The following is a 21,558-nucleotide window of genomic DNA, read 5'->3' on the forward strand; positions in this document are numbered from 1 at the left end:
ACACAAGCATACAGTATACTACATCCCCCCCCCCCCCAATGTGTTTTACATCATTTTTGGACAAATCTTGAGGATCACATTTTAGAAAAGTGGAGGGGTCCGGGCCCCCCTATTCCCCCCCCTTGGGTACGCCACTGACTTTAGGCCCCAAAAACAAATGTTTTAGGTTAAACACAAAGTAAAGTATAAAATTAAACACTACTTTCAACACCAAGCAAGAAAAGCCACGACATGTACGCCCTTTGGCCAAGCAGACATGCGGAATAGAATTTTTTAAATTACATTAGCAATCTGCTAAAAGCCCTTATCTGTGAAACCACGCCGGAATTAGGACATTAGCTACTCGCAGTTATTGATAACCTGCTGATCATGTCAATCCCTTCAAAGATAATTGAACATGAGAAGAGGACACTTTACTAACACATAAACTACTTCATTGGTAATACTTTATTGAGCTAGTTAATTCTATCTTGCCTTGAAATGATTGAAAACTATGTCGAGGATCATGAGCCCGTTAATTCCAACTTCATGGTACGAGCAGTTTTTGCATTACGTTTAGGCTGAAATTAATTGGTTTTCTCTTTCCTTCTAAGCAATTATGTTATTGCTAAGAGCGCGTTTAATCGGCAACTTAACATGTCAATAAATTGTCGTTAAAACCCAAGACTGTGAAATCTTTTTATCCTAATGCTTTGGATTACGTTTCAATCAGTTCGTCTCATAAACCAATGACAGGTGCTTGGAGTAAATAGAAGAACCTTCGATCGAAGCTTGGTTGGGGGGCAAAGCTTGCTCAAATGCAATGAAATTTGTGAATAAAAAGAGAGAAAACAACAATTTACAAAAAGACGCTACCTTGAATATATTATTGCAGCATCGAATGCTGTCTTATCTCGTCTTTCTTCACATCAAAGATCTAAGTCATAAGATTATATACACCATAGAGATGGGTATAGCTTTCACGTTAATGATTTTCTCTTCCACCCTTTAATTTCTGCATTAGAATTTTCGTGGCTCTGTAACCGAGGAGATAGTACCTTGTGGCTCTATGACTGAAGGAAGGGTACGTTGTGCTTTAGAACTCTGACAATTATTGACATAATCCAGCTTAAAATAAATTTCTAGCTAACCTCACAAAATTATCAAAACTGGACATGCTTTAAAGTGTACGTTTTGTAAAGGGAAGGTAAACAGCTTGCGTAAACTGATTATATTTTCCCGCAAATGTTTTGAAGGACATTTTCTCAATTCATGTTAATTCAAAATTACAACAAAATTATTTAAACACCAATGCCATGAACCAACCACCCATCCATTGGTGCTTCCCGTATAAGAAACCAACAGCCTTCAAGATTTCACAATACAGATTTTGATGGCTTTTCAGTATTTTGCTCGGATGAGGACCCTTTGAAATGATCTAGAAATTGATCTTATGCAATAACTGGAAACATGCAAGATCTGCAATTTTAGAAAAAGATTTATTTGTAAATCTAGTTAAAAGTTGTACAAATTCGCATTATTTTTAACATGTGCTACCTAGATCTGGAATATGATGTATTGTAGATTTCCTTGCTTGACGTTTCTAAACTTAGCTTTAGGCAGGACATTGATACGTCATTTCTCTAAATCATAAGACTGCAACATTGTGCCTGGTGTATTTAATAAGGGGCCTACAATATCCAGAAAAGCACCAGAGCTGAGATACCTTCAGCCTTTTATCTAAAAGCAAAGTTCCCAGGGCTCAAAATTATCATTGGCCTTTATTCTTATGATTTACACTTTAAAAACTAAGATTACCTAGTTGCTAGCTTTTTATGCAAAATTCCTTGTCTACTAGCAAATTATTGGATTTTAAACTAGATTCCATTCAGATGGATTATTTCAGACTAAATTTGGTTCTCAACTTTCCTTTGTGCTTATATTTTAGCTTCAAATGTGATGTGACATATAAACAAGAAGCTTGTTGCGACTCCATATCAAAAGATTGTAGAATATTTGAACAAGGTTAGTTATACGATTTTGATAAGGTATTTGTTCAAATGTGCCTCTTTTACCTTCTATTTTTGTCTTGGCATTTTTTTGCCAACCTTTTAAGATCACTTTAAATGGCAGAAGTTGAAGGCCATGAAATTGTTGCAAGAAACAAAGACGGTTTCTTTCTTTGTGCGATCCCAAAATTATATACAGATAGCGCGACTTGGCTAATACTTCCGACTGTCAAGAGAACCACTACTCTAGTGTTTTGATGTCTTTGCTAACGTTATATTAAAGGTACACTTACTATTCAAGATATATTGTTCTGGGCGGAATAAAAAGGGTTTGGCACAAGCGACGTGATGTCTAAAGCTCAATTCATGGCTTATTTCATCTCATATTTTGAGAACATCTCTACCAATGTGGAAAATCCCCTTAAAAACTTTATTGATGTTAGGCCAAGTAAACATGCTTGGCTACACTCCATATAATTGCACTTTGGCCACGCCAAAATTCAGCTTTATCTATTAAGGTTCTTTTACCAGCTAAATGACTGATAGTAGATATTATAAATAAAGTGAATATCCAAATCTGTCTGATACAATCTTGCTCTTTCGAAGCAAAGTTGGTTTTTTTATTGGTTGGAGGTACATACATTTTTCAAAATTTTCCAATATAAAATTTAACTGTTATACAAGTCTTCAATTGTTTAACAAATTTCTACAAAGTAATGAAATTACACTATATCTCTACAAGTCGAGGGTTTGAGTTGAACTACTGAACAATTCCTCCTTCACCATCGCTTAAAGGTTTATCATTTCTTATATAATATACGTTATCTCAGCAAAGGGCTAGCAGAAGAGAGATACCTATCAAAAATTAGTCATATGATATTTACGTTTATTTGATGGAAAAAACTCACAGCAACATTAGTTTTTGTAGTTCCTTTCAGAGGGACAATACAGTAAAAGAAACGGGCAAAGAAAGATACTTGCACATTGTTTTCGTTAAAACATGGGAAACACTTTTTGTCCTATTATAGTTTACAATATCTATCGAAGCTGGTGTACCACAAGGATCAGTTATCTCACCCACTTTCTTTCTCTTATTCATTATCACCTTAGTCAAACCATTACTTTGACGATGATACTCAGCCAACATTTTACACGTTATTCAAAATGTAACAGCGTTTTAGTGCAGTGTAGAGTGGACTTCACAAAATCTGTTCTGGCTTTACTCAGAATACTGACCATACTATTTTCCAAAAAGTATGCCCGAGTTGTCTCTTCTTGTTGTGAATGGCATAGGCTAGGAAAACGCTTGCTTTTCTAGTTTGACTAGTTTTTCTGTCAGTGACCCAAACTCTGCGTGGAAATCTGCAACCCCGTACAAATATCGCTCTGATTTTGTATTTTGTCTGCTTCTTCTTGTATGCCTGCAACACTTAACATATCCATGTTTTTGCTATGCACCGAAGAAGCAAGGCATTTGTATTCTGAATTTAGAAGTTTCATGATCCGCTGAGAACACATGTATTTATAATTATAATTTGAATTAGGAGCAGCAAAGTCAGATAAGTAATAACCAACTTTGGTCTGTAAAGCAAACACACCAACAAAAAAGAAGCATTTATCGTCAACATTCAAAATTTACGTTGTTTTTAGCTTTGGTGTTTGTTATTAATCCTCTCATAACCATTTTGCTAAGGAAGCAGTGAAACAGAATTATATAACGAAATCTAAGTAATATCAATTTGCTTCTTACAGTTAATAGCTTAAGCCTCCGCTAATTTATTCAAGCAGTTTACCTGAACAGATCCTTTTTCTAATAACATCATCAGATACTTATTTTTGAAAAGGTTTTCTCTCGGTAGAATTATAAAAAATACTATCGTTTTTACTCTGGCTTGTCACTTTGCATTTTACTGTGGCTGTGCGTGTATTTTGCACTTGCTTATGCTGCGTTGTGTTTTGGCAGTATACTAGAGGCACTAGAGGTTGTTCCCTTCGTGGGTTTGGTGACACTCTCAACCGCGCCCTTACTACAGACTGATAGCCATCCTGCAATTGGAATACCAGACCACCACTGTCTCGTAAAACCTTTGTTTTCATCAAACGTATACTTTGTAGCCTTTCGAGGTCATTGTGAATGAAGACGACCTTACCTCTTTATGTCAATTCTGTTCCTGATTCTGATACCAATGGTTGTTGACTTTAGTAGATGTCCTACCTTTACCCTGTACATTCCCAATAAAAATACTTAAACGCATTTCCTTTATGGGCTGTACGGCATTCTAGCATTTCAGAGCCATCAAAGTGGCCTCCCCTTAATTATTACCAGATAGTTGTCCTATCTTATATTGTATCAAATGTTATATCGTATTGAATAGAAACCGACTGAATGGGAAGCCTCCCACCGTCCCCTCCTTCAATATGAATTTCGTTCGAACGACATCAACTTATGTCTTAACGGCAACCTTATTTACTTTAAATGCTCAAAGGTAACATTGCAATCAGCCTGCGATTATTTGGATTATTTGGTGATCAGTTACAGCATATGGTTACAGCATCAAAGAGCTTGCAAAACACTTTCAATTTTGGTTGTTTTTCCTCGATCATCTAAAACTCTGACAAATACTCTACACGGAACTGTTACTTGATCTAAATTCCAGAACTGGTTGCAAGCAATAAATTTTCAATGACGTAAGGAGAGCATTTCAATTAATTCAGATCCACATTTCTAATTTCCAGTCTCAACAGAGCCTTACAATCTATATTGAGCAGATTTTCGCAGCAAATGATTTTAAGCCATATCTTTTCATCAAAAATTGAATTGAGCAATGATTAAATTATAAAATGGCTACAAAGAAACAACACTTTCTTCATAGCAAAGATCCTGAATGCTGTGAATTTGTTTTGTTTCACAGAGATATGACGATAAAAGCTGTATTTCCAAATAAGGTTTTTGCGTCATTCATTTGCAATTGCAATGCGAGGCTGTATCTTTCGGATACTCATTTGCATGCTGGCAGCCCATAGAACGTTGATTTCGTCTGTTTCCGTTGTCAGAATGCCACGATTCATGATTTTCTTCTTTATTCACTGCGCAAATAATATCAAACCAATCTTTCTTTGTCATGATAATATAAATTCTTTCTATATATCATACATTGCATTCTTAAACGAACTAAAAGCAATAATAAAGTGTTGAAATTAAAATAGGTGATGATATATGCTCGAATTGGTTTTAGCAGAAACATTAATTTTATCTGATAAGAGTCAATCATATTATAGCACAGAACATTTTAAAAAAAAATTTTCCGACAAGACTAGCAATTTCAAAATAAACAGAGATAAAGCTTGGAACTTGGAACGAAAGAAAATTAAGAAACCAAATGTCATTTATCAACTAAATCAACAAAAAAGCATTTCGTGAAAAAGAAGTTTCAATTTCTCTTGAAACTTTTGCTCTATTAGATTTTAAAGCCTAGAATTAATAAAAGAAAAGTTCAAATCCAATTACTGAGAAATATTTTTATTGCAATACTTACCTGAAAAAATCCGAAAAAACTAATCAACCCTGGATAATGTTATGCTCAGGAAGGATGGGCAACGCTTGAATGTACCTTTAATTTTGGGCAAAAAAGAAAATCTGGCACAAATTCAAAATTAACTAAAGTTATCAAAATGAGGATATATGGACTATTCGAATATTTTTGTGGCAGTGGTGAATAGGTTTGTTTGGTGTTCAGGAGATGGGCTATTGAATCTTTCATTGTTATTTCATGCACTTTTTATCAATGTTATAAGGCCTATTGACATCGTGAGTCCTCTTGCTGCGCAGAAACTTAATTCACCTCACTAAATTGACAAAGTTCTTTCAAATATCTAGTTGAACAGACACAGCATTTCAAATATCTAGAGAAATCAGCTGCTACAACGTTTCCAAGATCTGATATTAAAAATTGAAGAGGGTAATTTAAGTCTGGTATCAAGCTATAGATATATGATATCATAATAAATGAAAGTATGAATTTGGGGGAGCAGATTCCTTTATTGCAGCAAAGATTGTCAAAAATAATAGATTTGATAAAAAGATTAAGTCATCTAATTCCAAGGGCTCAACTTTTGATTATGGTAAACACTATGATCATACCATTGTTTGATTATGGAGGCACTGGTTGGGGTGGTAGGAATAATCAAAGTTTGATGAAGTCTCAGGTTTTCCATAATAAGTGTGCCAAATAAGTATTGAACATGAAGTCAAATTAGCACTGAGGCATTGAAGCTACTGCGCTGATAACCTTTAGACTCAGAGGAAACATCGATCGATGCGCCACTATTTTTATGTCAAGGGAAAAAGGATATCAGCTACTCGGTCAACAATCAAACAGGCAGAGATGTACACCGCATCCAGACAAGGAGCAGTAATCATTATCCTCTACCTAAAGTGAAAACAAATTGGAGAAAAAAATATCATCCTACTATTATTAAACTGGCAGCAAACTTTAATATTTTCAAACAAAGATTTTAGACAGTATGAACATATATTTTTAGACTTTTTGTTATAAAAACTTTTCATTTTACTATTTTGATTAGAGGTGAATAAATTTTTTAGGTAATTTTCATACCGTTCATTAGGTAGAGGACCCTCATGAAAAGCACTCTCGAGTGATTGTGACTTTCTCTTTAAATATTATTATGGCAGTTTTAATTAATCTTCATGTTACCAATGAGTGATCGGTTTTCTTGGTCTGAAATATCTATTTTGGTGAAGCATGATTATCAATATCATTTTTGCATCACATTCCAGGATCGACTTGTCACATCCCCAGAACTAAAGAGTCTCAGACTTATATTCAAAAAAGTGTCAGACGAAAAACTTTTGGCTGTTAAATTGTTAAACAAAGTTTTAATTTAGGCTAATGTCTGTTTAATTAATAATAATCAATAGAGTTAAACATATTGCACAAGGTTCTCCAAAACATAGCAGATGCAGACATGCATTTTCTCATCAAATATTTCCTTTCGTCTTATAATTAGCCGTATAAGCGCAAGCTCTAACGAACAGGGAAATGTCATCTGTTGCGGAAATCTTGGGAAGCTTGGAAACTTCCTTTTGGCTTTCAAATCACTGATGTACTGTTGTTGAGTCTATCTTCGTTCTTGTCGAATATCGTAGGCCTGAGCACCCCCCTCTCTCAAAATAACAATCTGAATTTCTGCTATGGAATGTCACGATATTTGAAGTTTGTCAAAGTCCTAGTTGTATTGACAGAAAATGAGGGTATGGGGCTACAGGAGCTGTTGCACCCACTGAAATGTTTCGAAAATATGGTATGACCAAAACGCAATAATGATTACCCTTCTTGCAAACAAACATTGTACGCATCTGCTGTCCAATTGCCATTGAAGCTTTTTGTATAAGAAAAATTACGAATGCATCGGCAAGGCGCTATGGCCACAAACTGATAAAAATCAAATACAAGAAAATTAAAAGCAAATATTTTCTTTAGAAAGTATGTTTTATTGAAGATCTGGCAACCAAAATTAGCTTTGCGATAAAAATCAGCTTCAAATTCCGCTCTATTTTGTTTGTTTTGACTGATTCATTGATCATTGGAGTAATCATGAAATTGAACGAGGTAATAGCAGTTTCGATGGCACAGATTCGAAAAATTGTGCATTCCTCATACCTTTCTGGCTGCCCAAAAGCAATACTGGGCTGAGATCCTATGAAAGGAAATAGTGCTAGAAACAATTTGCAGGATAAAATCAATTCAAACTCTTCTAATCTGACCTGTTTTAATGTGTATTACAAAGTAAAGCACAAGAATTTATAAGAAAAATAGCGTAGAGATTTTATGGGCCCCGGGTTAGGACAAAAGTTAAATGGTAAGGCCTAAGGCAGAAGCTTTTAGGACGTATGGGGAATGCTCCCCAGAAAGATATGAAAATCATGGTTGCTTAAACTGCTCGGGTGGCTATTTTGGTTGCTAAAATTGCCATGGTTGCTAAACTGCGCTGGTGGCAGTGACGTAGATAGAAGGGGTCAGAGGGAGCAAGAGCCCCCCTGTAGAGCTAAGCTGCTATTTTGTCGGAAAGCCTTTGTAGGGCTAGGGGGCTGAAGGCTCCCACTTTGGTCAAGATAAGAAATATTTTATCATTCTTTCTTTTATTTTTTAAAACAGTGTATGAAAAATAAAAGGAATAAACAGTTAAGATGCCGATTTTGTTTGATCTAGTTACCAACTTATTCATGTATATTTCTTTTATTTGTTCTTTTATTTGCATTAATTCAGTAAATCACTTGTTTTCATTTTGGATGTGAAAACATGAACCTTCGCGAGACAAGAAACTGCACATTTCTGTTCAGGAAATAAAATTCTCCAAATCAAAACAACATCTTCCTCTGTCATTCACAACTATGTGCAATCTGAAACGAAAGGTTACCGTTTCTTTCTTTCTCCAACGTCTATCGCTAAAACTTTAGCATGACATCCCCCTCCCTATTTTTCCAAATTAACAATAACCAGTCTTTTTAGCAGTATAGTGATTTTGCTAAATTTTAGTCTGGGAGATGCTTTTTAGCCCTCTTACAAGGTATAATTTCAAAAATTTTCATTACCCAGCAATGGTGGGTCCTCCTACCTCACTAAACTTGATTCTTAGCCCCCCCCCCCCTCTGGCTCAATTTCGTCGCATCGTCCACATCATGTACCAAAAACAATATGCCGTGAGATACAAGTTTTATTATAAAGAAAAATCACATTTGACATTTAATTTACGCTCACGTTTCTTCAGGAAAGTTTCCCAAAATACTCAAGTGATATCAAAAGTTTTTTTCATGCCACAAGGCATCTAAACTTGATCTTATTCAACCTATACGTATCTCTAATTATCATACATCCGCCTTTTTTGCAGATAGCACGGATAATTACAGCAATGTGATAATAAGTTAAATAAATATTTGAATTAGAAAGAAAATAGGTAATTAAGGTTTATAAGTCGCAAGCTATTTCTATCAAGTATTAAAGTAAGCAAGAAAATAAAGGAATAATAGTTTACTAATCAAATAAGTAAGTAAACTGAAAGAGAACTTGTTATGTTTTGTATGTAATTTAGTGAAGGAATAAAAAACTAAGAAAGGAAATAATCAATGTGAAATTTTAAATACGTAGTTTATGGTATTTGTTTTGCATACTTAATTGAATCCTAGAAACCTTCAAAATTATATTTTTTTCATAAAATGTTTCAAACCTTTTAAAATGGCTATTATTTTCAGATCTTTTTGGAGTCTATTGACTCGTCGTCAGATCCTTTTACTTGTAGCAAAAGTTTGCACCAATCGGTGATACTGTGTTCACGCATTCACTGACTGATTTTGTAAGGCCAGATGGTCATTTAAGACTAGGGAATGCACAATATGTTTTTGTCAACTATTCCATGAGAGACCAAATATAAAACGGTCACAAAAGGTATGCTTCAAATTACATATTTCTAAGCAATAATTTTTTAAAGACCAATTTAGTTATCAGAGAGCATCGATGACAGCACATAATGCCATGCACCATAGCTCTGAAAAATTTCCTCAACTGATTGATTTCTCCTTCCCACTCACCAATAGCTCAATGCAAGATCCAACATTTCGTGTGCCTGAGCTGTTATTGAAAATAAAAGCATTTCTTACCAACATTTGGTGTGCCTGTAGGAACCCGAGCTGTTATTGAAAACCTTGCTGCCTTAATCTACAAAACATTATCATTATGCTCTTTGTCCTGGCTGTTCCATTGACTTCAGAGCAATTATGAAAAACTGGTACCAGTAAATCTTCAACCTGAATTATGAAACTGAATTGTTGTTGTCTCTATGGCTTCTAATACTTTTGGTTCTATCACGTGGGTTTCTTCAAAATCAGGTCTAGTCAACAAATTTCCTTTAAAAAAATTTATCCAATATAGCATTCTAAAAGATGTTTTATTGAGGTAAGCCTTTTTTATCTCGTAAAACTTGAAGCAAAAATCATGGAAGAAGCCGGCAGCCTTAAGAGGTATTTACATTTGGATAGAACAAGGTCTCCAGAAAATGTTCCAAATGAAACTTGTGTTGCTGGTTTGCTGTTCCTTAGGAGGCAGGGAGAAAACAAAGCTTGATCACACGGGGATATTTATAGGGTGAAAAAATCTGAGTATACGTCTTAGGAAACGTCTTTGGCAGAATAAGATTTTTTTCATCAAATAAGATAAAGACTTCTAATTATTAAAGCTTTGCTTTTGAAAAGGCTAATAATCTTGCTAGTTGCTAAGTAAATGAATGCACAGTCGAAACTTGATTGTATCCTAAGTACAACCAAACACGGAGGCATGCTGGGCAGTTGTTTCAAATATGTCTGTATTGTTATCTTCTTTCTTTATAAATCAGCTGCAATTTCATCTTGCGATTACAAAGCGACATCGAAGCGAGATAGTGATCACAGCAATCGCGGAAAGATTGACGAGCAATGGGCCCAGTAAACATGAATGCGCCGGTTTATGTTTGAGCAAGATCCGAGAGCCCACAGCAGACTGTCTACAAAGCAAAAAGACACCATTTCCTCGGCTTGGCTGTCATAGTTTTAGGTGAGATGCACCTCGCTTTCATTTCAGCTACTTCTCTTTTTAGAAGAAGGCCGTCAAAGAAGTTTTGCAACTTTTCGACAGTGTTTATAGGCCTACTGTTTGTTTCGCGAGAACATTTTCCCAATTTTCTTCGTTGCAATGAGTTAACTAACATAAACTTGCTTATTGCAGTAGAAAGTATCTTGCGGTCCATTGTTAACGGACCTACCACGATGATTGCAGGATTTTTGTTGGACTTACCGTGTTGTATCTAAAGAAAATGACCTACGCAATCTCCTAGAAAGCATTTAAGCAAAGAAAACACACATACATAACATAATGATATCGTGAAGACATCTCCAGTGGTCACCACGCTTAGAATTCTCCACTTGTCAGCCTACCACGCAAACGGCAATTGTGCAAACTTGCAAAGCTAATTCCCATGCTTGCTAGCGATGGGGGTTTAGAAGAGTTTTTTCACAATTTTTTCTGCATCGACTGGTGTGCAGAAGACACCCTTAGTTCGGTATTCTCAGGTTGGTAGTGCCTCGAAAACTCTTTGTATTCGAGTTCAATGTTAAAATTTGCCGAAAGACCCGCTCTTTAAAAGGTAAAAATCCCCTTGAGTGGCAAAAGGTCCCTCTTAGAAACTTAGATCTCCTTTAGGAAATCTTCATTTTCTCTCCCAGCATGGAGAATGTTATCACAGGTCTATAGAATGGGGCAGCGTGTATGCCTTGCAGCTGATGTTCTCTTCTGTTCTCTATTAACAGTACATATCCATGAGGAACAACGATTGGTTTGGCTGGTTTTGTCTAATCATAGATGTTGTTGCCAAAATTTCCTTGTACTTTAAGGTTTTTGTTTAGCCTCTTCCTGTCTTTTCATCTTTAGAACACCTGTCAATCTATTGGTCTTTAAAGAGTCTCAGAGATGAATCTATTCAGAGCTTAACCCTCATGGTATATCAAAACGACCATTATATATGTGCTAAATAGTTGTATGAAATTGGTAACGATGCAGACAATATCATTAGCAGTTCCAACTTTATTCAAAGGTACAACTCTATTCATTAACAGTTGTAACTTTATTCAAAGGTACAATCAAAACTTAATACTATATCTAGGTAACTGCATTAGTCAAGTACGAACTATTTTCTCATCCTGATGTCTCTTCCGCTGAAAAAGCATAGTCTCGACCATTAGAAAGAAGTTAACTAAAAAGGGATAGGTTTCTGTCTTGTAAAAATTTAACCGACAGTAGAAGAAAAGTTGCGTTTTAAAGAAAGTCCCTTTATTAGCCTTGCTATCTCTTTTCTAACTTTGATGTCATAGAAAACGAAAATAATCGAACCGCTAGCGTGCCTCTTCAAAATGCTGAAACATGCAAAAACTTCTATTTCTTGTTAATAGCCTTCAAAGTGTGATAATAACAGCCATTTGATGATGGTTTTAGTGATACAGTGTGATCTTAAATCCTGCGAGAAATCGTCAATGATCCTACTTCACTCTTTTGACAACTATCTTATATAAAACATCACTAGAAATTAGACGAATTGCGCAAAGAAGTTTTGGCTACAAATTCAATTTATTTCTGCTCATCACAATTGTCTTTGGAATTTGAAAAGTCAAATAAACCTTTGACGAAATAACGAACTCTTTTACAGAACGAAAATGTTATAGAAAATCGTTTTAAACAAACAATTAGCCAATGAAAGTAACTAGATCAATCCGGGGGAATCCTGATGTAATAAATCAATTTTGCTGGAAACCGCTTAGGAACAATTATTTTTGGAGTTGAGAATAAAGACATAGAGAAAAGACGTCAACATGAAAGAGGATTCCTTGGCTGCTTGAATAGATATTTTAAAGACAGATGGCAGAAATTTTACAAAATATATGATTTCGACAGATGTGTCACGACAATAAAAAAGCTGACATTAGCACATGCAATCAATGAATATATTTAATGAAAGCAAGGGCTGGAGGAGGCACAATGGTTGGAGTCCACAATATGGGGGCTCCACAGCTGAGAAATGCAAAAAAATGGTAAATTTCACTTTCAAACAATCTTTTTGTGGTACAAAGTTTAACGTTTGCGTTTTTCAAAGCCATTTTTAAATCTCATTTTATTGTTAAGGGTGTTTCCAACGAAGAGAAGGAAAAATAATTCAAAACTCTAGTTTTTTGCCTATTTTTTCTTGTCAAACAGTCATTTCCATGCAAGATTTATCAAAAGTTTTTTCTCTTTCAATGGGTCCCGTTGTGGACATTAGCTAATACAATTTTATCACACTGCTATACAAACCTCATTTATTTATGGCATGCAATTGCAGCAGCGCAATCTTTGTAGGATTATTGAAAGAAAGACAACCATTGTGCCTCCGTCACTGTGCAATCACTATTTCTTCGTTTTCTGATTTTGTAATTAGTCTTGCAATAATTTTGGTTGAAAACCCCATTTAGGCATTAAATCCTTCTACGCGATGAGTTCCACGGATTACCTATTTATCCCTTACTTTCATCGCAGGAAATTTGAACATGCATAAAGTTTTACGTAAGCCTGATGTATTAAAGGCAGGGGCTGGTTAATTGTTTGCAGTCTTAGCAATCTTGAACTTTCCAGTGTAATTCCAGTTACTTTATGAACTTAAACAGCCTTATACTCTTTACAGAATTTTCATGTTTTGCAATATCAAATCAACAAAGAAAACTCATGAATTTCGATAGGATTTCCAGGGATTTTCAGATAGAAACATACGATTTCCATCAAAGATGTACGAGATTTCCATGGAGTAATTTGCCCCTCGGTCCCATGTTTGTATTCTGCTTTTTTCAATTGCTGCCAATAGCCTGTGTGCGATTCTCCCTTTTAACTTTGTGCAAATATTCCGTGACGTGTATCAATTTGTTTACTTCTTTTGTTTTCCTTGGTTAGTTTGCTTATGCATTAATCATTAGCTTCGAGAACAAGTATTAATTGTATGTTCATCGTTATCACAATTCACAAAATGTTATCTGTTCTGGATGGAGCAGGCACCATATTCAAATTCATGGGAGCGTGCTGGCTAACCGGCGAGATAATTTGTAAAAAAAGTGATCTTTGGGGTTTTGATTGGTGGTTCCTTCAGTGAACCTTTGCGAACATCACTATTCTATTATGTGATGTAGAATGATACGTTAAATTTTCAATATAGCAACAAATGACAAAAATATGGGGTTTTTAAGCCTGACAGGTATAAAGTTGTGTTCGTAACGCCCAGTAAAACCCTGCGAAATTCCCCAGGCAAAGTAGGTCAGACTAACATTTTAGATTAAATTTGGTAGTTTCGTTATGTGAGGCCAATCGCATAGGTCATTCGTCCGACTGCCATTCTTTACTTACTTTATCACTAAAAATACCACTGTCCCGTAGCCAGCAGAGCAATGGTCATATTACGAGGGGATTAGCGGGGCTAAATCCTTATTGTTGTGGCTCAGATACGATGAGTACAAAACAAAGACATAAAATCTATTGACAAAGAATTTTTGATATATTTATCCTCTTTTGATAGTTACTCGAGGTTGTACTGAACACTTGGACGTGTGCCTAGCATCTTCACATGGGACAGTACAGTCAATTCTGATGTCTCTTGTCAGATTCTCAAACCAGGTAAGAAATATTGCTACCTATTGCTTCCTTTTTCTAATACGATTTTTTAATGTAGGTGTGATTCCAGCAATGTTGATAAACGGTCAACAAAACTGATTGCTGTTCAAATACCACGAAATAAGCTAATAAAAGGATCTTCTTCACGATCCATAAGCAAAACGGATAAAATAAGTGATGAGCGGAGCGGTTTATTGTTAAACAAAGACTGCTGACAAAAACTGCTAACGAAGACTGCCAAATCGAGATGTTTAACCGAGATGCTATGGTGAAACAAACAGCGTTATTAGGAAGATCCTCGGCGCACATTGAAAAGTAGGTATGAATTTAGTGTGAAATTTTGGTGCAAAATATTGCATGTACACTTGGCGCAGTTGTAGTTGCAATTAACGCAGTTGAAAACAGCTGGTGCATATGACTCTTCCCTGAGAAACTGCTGCTTGATGTCGAACGCACCCTGGCTAGACGATGTTTGGATTGTTTTTTGAGCAGGGTTCTGAAACGTTTGAGCTTATTTCTGCACAGTTGAAAATGCCAGATGCACCATTAAATATATTTAACTTTTTGCCTGAACACCTGACACAAAATCCAAATAATGTCACATTATGTAAAAAACCAGATGTCAATCTAAACTTACAGCCCAAAATGAGACAGAATCTCTTGCAGACTCTTATCTAGCTCAACAGCTATAAATGTCCGTAAATTTTCGTTAATGGGAAATGAGTTCTAATTAAACTTAGGGTAACGAAATGTTCCTTCATTTTCCCATCCGGTAATATTTTGGATTTTGGCTTGCTACCCCCAGTGAGTGATAGAATAGCAGACGAAGGTAAACCTCTTTCACCTATAAAATGCTTATGCCTAACCAAACAGCCGGCATAGGGATCTACCAGGACCTGAGCCAAGCCATTTTGGAGCGTTGGAGGATTTTCGCGCATTATGTTGGTACTCAGGTCAAAGAAAATCGAATTTCAAAGCTGCACACTAAGCTGTTAACAATCGTCTCCAGTCTCCAATAACCAATGTACATGGGAGCAACTTTTATGTTTGAATGGAACGTTGCTCAAGCAGTCTCCAAATCTTTTACCAATTGATGGCTTAACAAGATGACCCCTAAATCAATGGGAGTGATTCACACTTTAAATTTCCATTTGATTTTGAAAGGTATTGGGCAATGAACGCACCTGACTTTCACCTGGTTTGCCACAGCCTAAGTTTACAACAGGAAGCAGTGTAAAAGGACATAACTTAGATTTGCATCAATATATAATTGCTGCTTGCAAAATGCTCTAAAAACACAGTGCTCGAGTAACTGCATGCATAAAAACTTGTTATTCTAACGCTTTGCAACTACTAAATGCTTTTATAACGTTTTTGTACAAACGTTTTCTTATAGCGAGTTTCTCTACACAACATCCTAATTTTACCTTTTTTGCCTTTCCAAGACGATAAAGCTTCATTTAGCATTATTTGCATCAAAATGTAATGAAAATCGCAAAATTTTCACAGACGCTTTCTAACTTCTTTGACCTAGACTTAACCTGGGAAATTGAAGTGTAGAATTTCGTCAAAGGGCCTCTTATTAAAAAAGGAGTGTAGCAAATGAAATCATCGTGATCAGTAAAAAGGATGAAATCAAAGAAATTTGGCTCAAAATGAGTTAAGTAGATGGTAGGGTTAGAGAGATGTTTCATCCAATAAGCTATTTTCAAATAAACTTGTTTAGAGAAGTTTCTATCATGTTTAACAAGATTCTGGCTACACATTGACATGCAATGCTTGCTCCCCGGAGTTCTATGTTTAGTTAAAAAAATACATCTACATGTTTGAACCAAATTCTGGACAATCTTGAGCATGCTTGTCTTTGAAACCCCATCATTTTCCTACAGTTCCTTTCAGCGCGTTGAAGAGAAATTCATCTTGTACATTGTAGCAGCATCTTTGAAATTATATCCGCCCTCACAAAGATCCAGAGCCATCGAATTAACAACCGTTCGGAATCTTCAAAAGCATTACGTCATAGTTTGAGACAACACTAATCCAATGGCTTTTCATCATATTGAACACATAATCTAGGTACAAACAGTATTGCTGCTATAACCATGATCCTTTTCAGAACACTTAGATTTGCAAAAATGAAAAGCTCATGCAGTTGGGGTGTAGCTCTGGGCACCCTTTGAAGAATATAGCTATGCTGAAGCCCACTCCGGCTCTTCAGCTCCACCCAAGCTTCACTACAGCTTAACTCCAGCTATATTATTTCCCATAATATTTTCTTCAATCACTCAGGTGGAGTTAATCTACCATTAACTGCTGACCACGACTTCAAAAAAACTGTATTTAATGTAAACTTCTTATTTAAAAAAGAAAATCGATTCATTAGAATGTGTCTTAGGAAAAGTGCATTAACTCGCATTTAGGATGACCCAGTTACTTTATTGTCTTCCTAACTGATTATGAAGTATAAATAAAGTCGTAGAGATAAAGGCGTTTAATTTGTATCAACAATTATTGAAACTCAATCGATTCTTCATGAAATTTTGAACTGATTTTCAACTGAAATGGCTTGCTGAGGGACTTAGGCATTTTCCATTCCGCCTTGTCATTCTTCAACGAGATTTGCAACGGGAATAGCCTTTCTGCTTCGTTTTCATTTCTTTTTGCCTTCATCTTTTTTTATTTCTGCTTTTCGTTAATTTCCCTTTGCGTAACACCTTCCTTTACCTTCCTTTACTTTTACCTTCGTTTTGTTTCTTCCTTTCTATCACATTTTTTCCCTTGTTTTTATCATAGCCCTATTTTACTTCGTGCTGGCTCCCTTGCTTGCAATTTCGTTTCTAATTTCCCTTCACTTAATGCACATGCTTTTTTGTAAGCTAAGTTAAGCCTTTCTTTCGCAATATCTTCTGTTGCTTATTTATACATATAACCTTGCTTTCATTTCTTAATCCAGGTTTTCGCATTCACGGTGTCACGGCTGGCGTTTAAAATGTCTTTCGAAGAACATATGAACTGCTAAGACCTTCAAAAGATTCACTGGCCCGAGGCATTGACAAAATGGCAGAGTCTTTGAGTGGCAACCAGTCATTAATGTATGGATGTGGCGGTGAATTAGAGACAACATTTCTAGAATCCGAAGGCATTGTCTACGCAGTGTTTCTTCTGATGCAGTTTGTGATGTCAACTTTCGGAAACATTTTAGTCTGCCTTGCAATACTACGATTTCCAAGTTTGCACACACTGACAAATGCATTTATTCTGTCACTATCAATCACAGACTTACTAACCCCTGGGGTGCGGGTAATTTACGTTGCTGTTTCGATATTCGCGTCGAAATGGATTTTCGGTTGCTTTTGGTGCCAATTATCATCAGTCCTCGGCGTGTTCCTCTGTTCTTCGTCGATACTTCATCTTTGCGTTATTAGCGTAGAGCGCTTCATAACCATAAAATGGCCTTTGCGACACCAAAATTGGATAACGAAGCGAAGCGTTGCATTCCTGATAACGAATATATGGGTGGTCTCCTTCGTTTTATCGCTCTTTCCTTACTTTGGACTCGTTCACCATACATTTAACATAGAGATACTTGACTGTGAGATATGGTGGGAGGCTAATCCAAAGCTGGCCGTTTTACTAGCCATATTTTTCTTCCTTATTCCTTTTATGGTAATGTCGCTAACATACTTTTATATATTCAAAGAAGTGCATCGTCAGACGCGGAGGGTTTCCACCGTCCCCGTACCGGCGGAGATGACAAGAAAGAAGTCCATCGGCTCCAGGATGCGTATCAACCATATTCTAAAGCATGAACTCAAAGCTGTTCGAATCATAGTTGTTGTGATTGGAGTCTTTTTCGTCTTCTGGCTTCCCTGGTTCACAGTCACATGTATCAGAGCGTATAACCCTAAAAGTATATCTGGTATGATGCAAAGACTAACCTTCGCAATGGCCTACACTAACTCTAGCTGCAACTGGATAATTTACAGTGTCATGAACCGGCAAATTAGGGAAGCTTTTAAAACGATTTTGACTTCATGCCAAAGCCGGCTGCCACAACCCAAGAGAGGTTCCGACGCTCCAAAAAATATACGAAATGTTTTTAGCGGAATCAGAATTGCTAATGTAGCATTTAGAAGAGCTTCGAAATCGGAAACTCCGACAACAGAATCCAATAACAACGGCCAAAACCCGCAAGCCCTGCAACAGCAACAACTGCAAACTGAACAGTAGTCATGATACTATTTAAATTGTATGTAGAAGTGTTATTCATAGAATCTTAATCCACCTTTAACTAGACGTTGCATGACCGAATGCAACGAAAAACTAAACATTTGGCCTAGACAAAAGTACACTGTCGTTAGATAAAAATACGTTTTAGACGATAACGCTTAAACACGAAAAAAGCTTTAAAAGTTTGTGAAAATGTGTATGAAACATCAGTACTAAATTATTCTTCTGTCAGCTGAAGTTTTTTTTGTGAGATGCGTATTTTTCTTTCACTTCATACACAGCAACCCAGATGTTGATTCGATTAAGAGCAACTAATTTAAACGAAAATTAATACACTTGTTTAAGCAATAATTTATAACGTCTGTTGAAGACGGAAAGGGAAGTAAAATCATTTACTACCAGATTTTGGGACTAGATCACTTAAATCAGACAACCCTTTAAATCAGCCAATGTCATCAATAGATCTTATTCGTTTCGCTGGAGTGTTTCGTTTTGCCTATACCCTTTCAGTAGATTGAAGAGACATCAATAACAAAAGAATGCTTCATCAATGCAGAATTGTCACCGAGGCAATTTTTTAGGCATCATGAGTGGTAACTCACTCTACATACCCGCCCCCATATCAAACTCTTCATTGGAATTCAGGCTGTAAGGTTTCGATCATTGAATTTCATTTTGAAGTTTCCGTTTGTAATGCCTTCTAATCATAGAAGCTTTAGAGAGGGTATCTCGAAGTCCAACTACAATGAATATCAATTACAATGGCATACTGACTTTTTGTTCTTTTTGAAGATACATTTTTTGCGAGTTTATTTCCAGTAGGTAAGGTCGATGATGAGTGGAAAGACTGTTGTTACTCTTAGGGAAACGTATGAAAATTCCTTAAGATTGATAGAGCTTTTGTAGAAGAAAAATTGGGACAGCCTCAAGCTTTCTGCATCCCATATTGTACTTTTAATTTCTTAATTTAAATCAAATCCACTTTGAAACAACCAGATTCCACATCTTCAGGTTTTCTATTCTCTAAATCACTTTTTAGTGGCCAAAATATTGCAAGGGTTTTAAAGCGGAATCATCTCGTCTTGGGAAAAGATTCTAAGAAAAGCGATAGCATTGAAATGCAAAACGAGTGCAGAAGTGACCGAATATCCAGACGAATTCGCCTATGTTTATCTCTTATCACTCTTTGTTTATGTCGAAAGTTTGTTGTAAAAATCACCTTTTAAGCGTGATCTCAAAGCAGGAATGCCAGATTGGTGTTTATCTTGGAGCGACTTGCGTTCACGTTATCTGAAGTGTATAATTGTACAGCCGAGGTGATTTGAACTTTAGAACATCCTTTGTTCGACGTTCTGATTTTGAGGCGTAGGTGTTCACCCTGATCTCTGATAACATAGTCAATGCTGATAGCGAATGGCTTGGACAATAAGAACAGCCTTTGATGATCCTCTCATTTTCATTTACAATGAACAGCTTAAGACCGTCACAAATGTGATTCGTTATAATGTATTCCTTATAATGTATTCTCGCTAAAGTTAAAAAACTCGTTACCAATCAAGCGTAAAGCTCAGGAACCGCGCACCTCCTTAGAAGTGGAGGAGCTAAAATGGTTGTGACCGAAAGATTTTTGAGGCCACGCCCTCTTGAACACCGGAAAACGCCCCTTTTAGAACATGCTTATTTCTATTGAATTTTCATAAACAGTCTGGTTCAGAGAAGGTATCAATAACTATAAAAATAGATAGAATTAACTCGAGGGTAATAAAGAACCAAGCTAACCAAGTTAGAAAATACATCATATCATTAAACAAGATGATTCCCAGTAGAAAAAGAACAAAAATGGTTCCCAGTCAATGAGAACTACTACTACATAGGAGTAAACTATCCAAAGTTGCGTTAGAGTAAACCTTCAAAAAAATTGTCTAGCCTATTATTCAAAATAGTGGGGGGGGGGGCTATAGCCCTGCTAGCCCAATGGCTGCGCGGCGCCCGGTAAAACTACGTCTGTGGATTTTCATCTCAGTGGATATGTCAGACAACTTTCAGACTAAACGTGTGAAGCCAAAGCATGACTTTTTCACTGCCCTAGAAATGTAATTATTTGCAAAAAATTAATTGGTTGACTGCTGCCAGCAATCGGCGCATTCTGAGATATGGTTTACATATTTAATTCTCCTTCCACTGGAACTTTTCTTTACGGCACCTTAATCTAAACGCTTCCGAAATCTTTGACCACAGGAGACCCTGCTCGGAAACTTTTGAACTGGTCCGTTCTTATGCATGCAGTATCCTCCAAATCAGTACGACGGTATGTTTCTTGTTTCAATCCGCTTTTATATTTTATCTCTGTTATATCCAATTTCAGGCAGATCTTTCTTTGAAGGCTTCATTTCCGTCATGATTATTAGAATAGAAGAGACGTCATACAGAAACAAGGACAGCATATTTTGCTTCAGGTTTCGACAATTTTTCTGGGGGAGGGGGAGGAGGTTGGGGTTCAGCTACAGTCTGAGCTGCACTGGCCAGAGCCTAAATCAAATAAACATTTGAAGTGGGGAATAATTGAAAAGTATAATTCTGGTGGAAAGAGGGACAAGACTGGCTGGTGTCACACTTTTAATGAATATGCCTTCTTGTTGCATATTTTCCTCTCCAGAGTCTTTTAAATGCAATAGCAAAAAATGCCTAGAGTTATATTGTTTTACGAGACTATTGGTGCCAGAGTATCTTCACCTTGCTTCAGTAGGTAGTTGTGTAAGGGAGAGCTTCATTACCAAGGTCTGTTGTCTTTTTAAAAAATGTAAAAAGTACTAGGGACTTTGAAACCTATACTTTTTCTACAACAATAAGTTAATTTTGCTAGGGCTCTATTCTCTCTTTTCTTTTTGATAATTTATAACTCAGGGGTTCTTGCCGCTACAACTACATACTATAAATCAATTCTGAGGCCGCTGAATAACAGGTTTGCAAGACATTTTAGTAGCACAGTTGGCCTATTAAATATGCTTTGGTTGCTTTTACGAGAGAAAATTTTCAAACACATTTCTTTTGCTTCTAATTTTTCATCTAAGGCTTGGCATTTTTAACACTGCTCTTATTTTTGTGCAAAA

At 36.2% G+C, this 21,558-nt stretch overlaps 1 protein-coding gene across 4 annotated transcripts; it reads left to right on the forward strand.

Annotated features, from left to right (window-relative positions):
* The first annotated feature begins 9,988 nt into the window (after positions 1-9,988).
* Positions 9,989-21,272, forward strand: LOC135684200 (dopamine receptor 1). 4 transcript variants are annotated; one of them, XM_065199647.2, is made up of 3 exons: positions 9,989-10,591; positions 14,124-14,221; positions 17,172-21,272. In XM_065199647.2, exon 3 carries the CDS (start codon positions 17,276-17,278, stop codon positions 18,446-18,448), a length of 1,173 nt encoding a protein of 390 aa, XP_065055719.2. In that variant the 5' UTR covers positions 9,989-10,591; positions 14,124-14,221; positions 17,172-17,275; the 3' UTR covers positions 18,449-21,272. The 4 variants fall into 4 exon arrangements, with proteins under 4 accessions (XP_065055719.2, XP_088971199.1, XP_065055722.2 ...); XM_089115073.1 differs by having other exon boundaries at positions 9,989-14,221; XM_065199650.2 differs by lacking the exons at positions 9,989-10,591; positions 14,124-14,221 and adding an exon at positions 14,236-14,537.
* The last annotated feature ends 286 nt before the right edge of the window (positions 21,273-21,558 follow it).

This window comes from Rhopilema esculentum, chromosome 21 (assembly GCF_057945365.1).
Source record: "Rhopilema esculentum isolate cy_ngs chromosome 21, ASM5794536v1, whole genome shotgun sequence".
NCBI classification, from domain to species: domain Eukaryota; kingdom Metazoa; phylum Cnidaria; class Scyphozoa; order Rhizostomeae; family Rhizostomatidae; genus Rhopilema; species Rhopilema esculentum.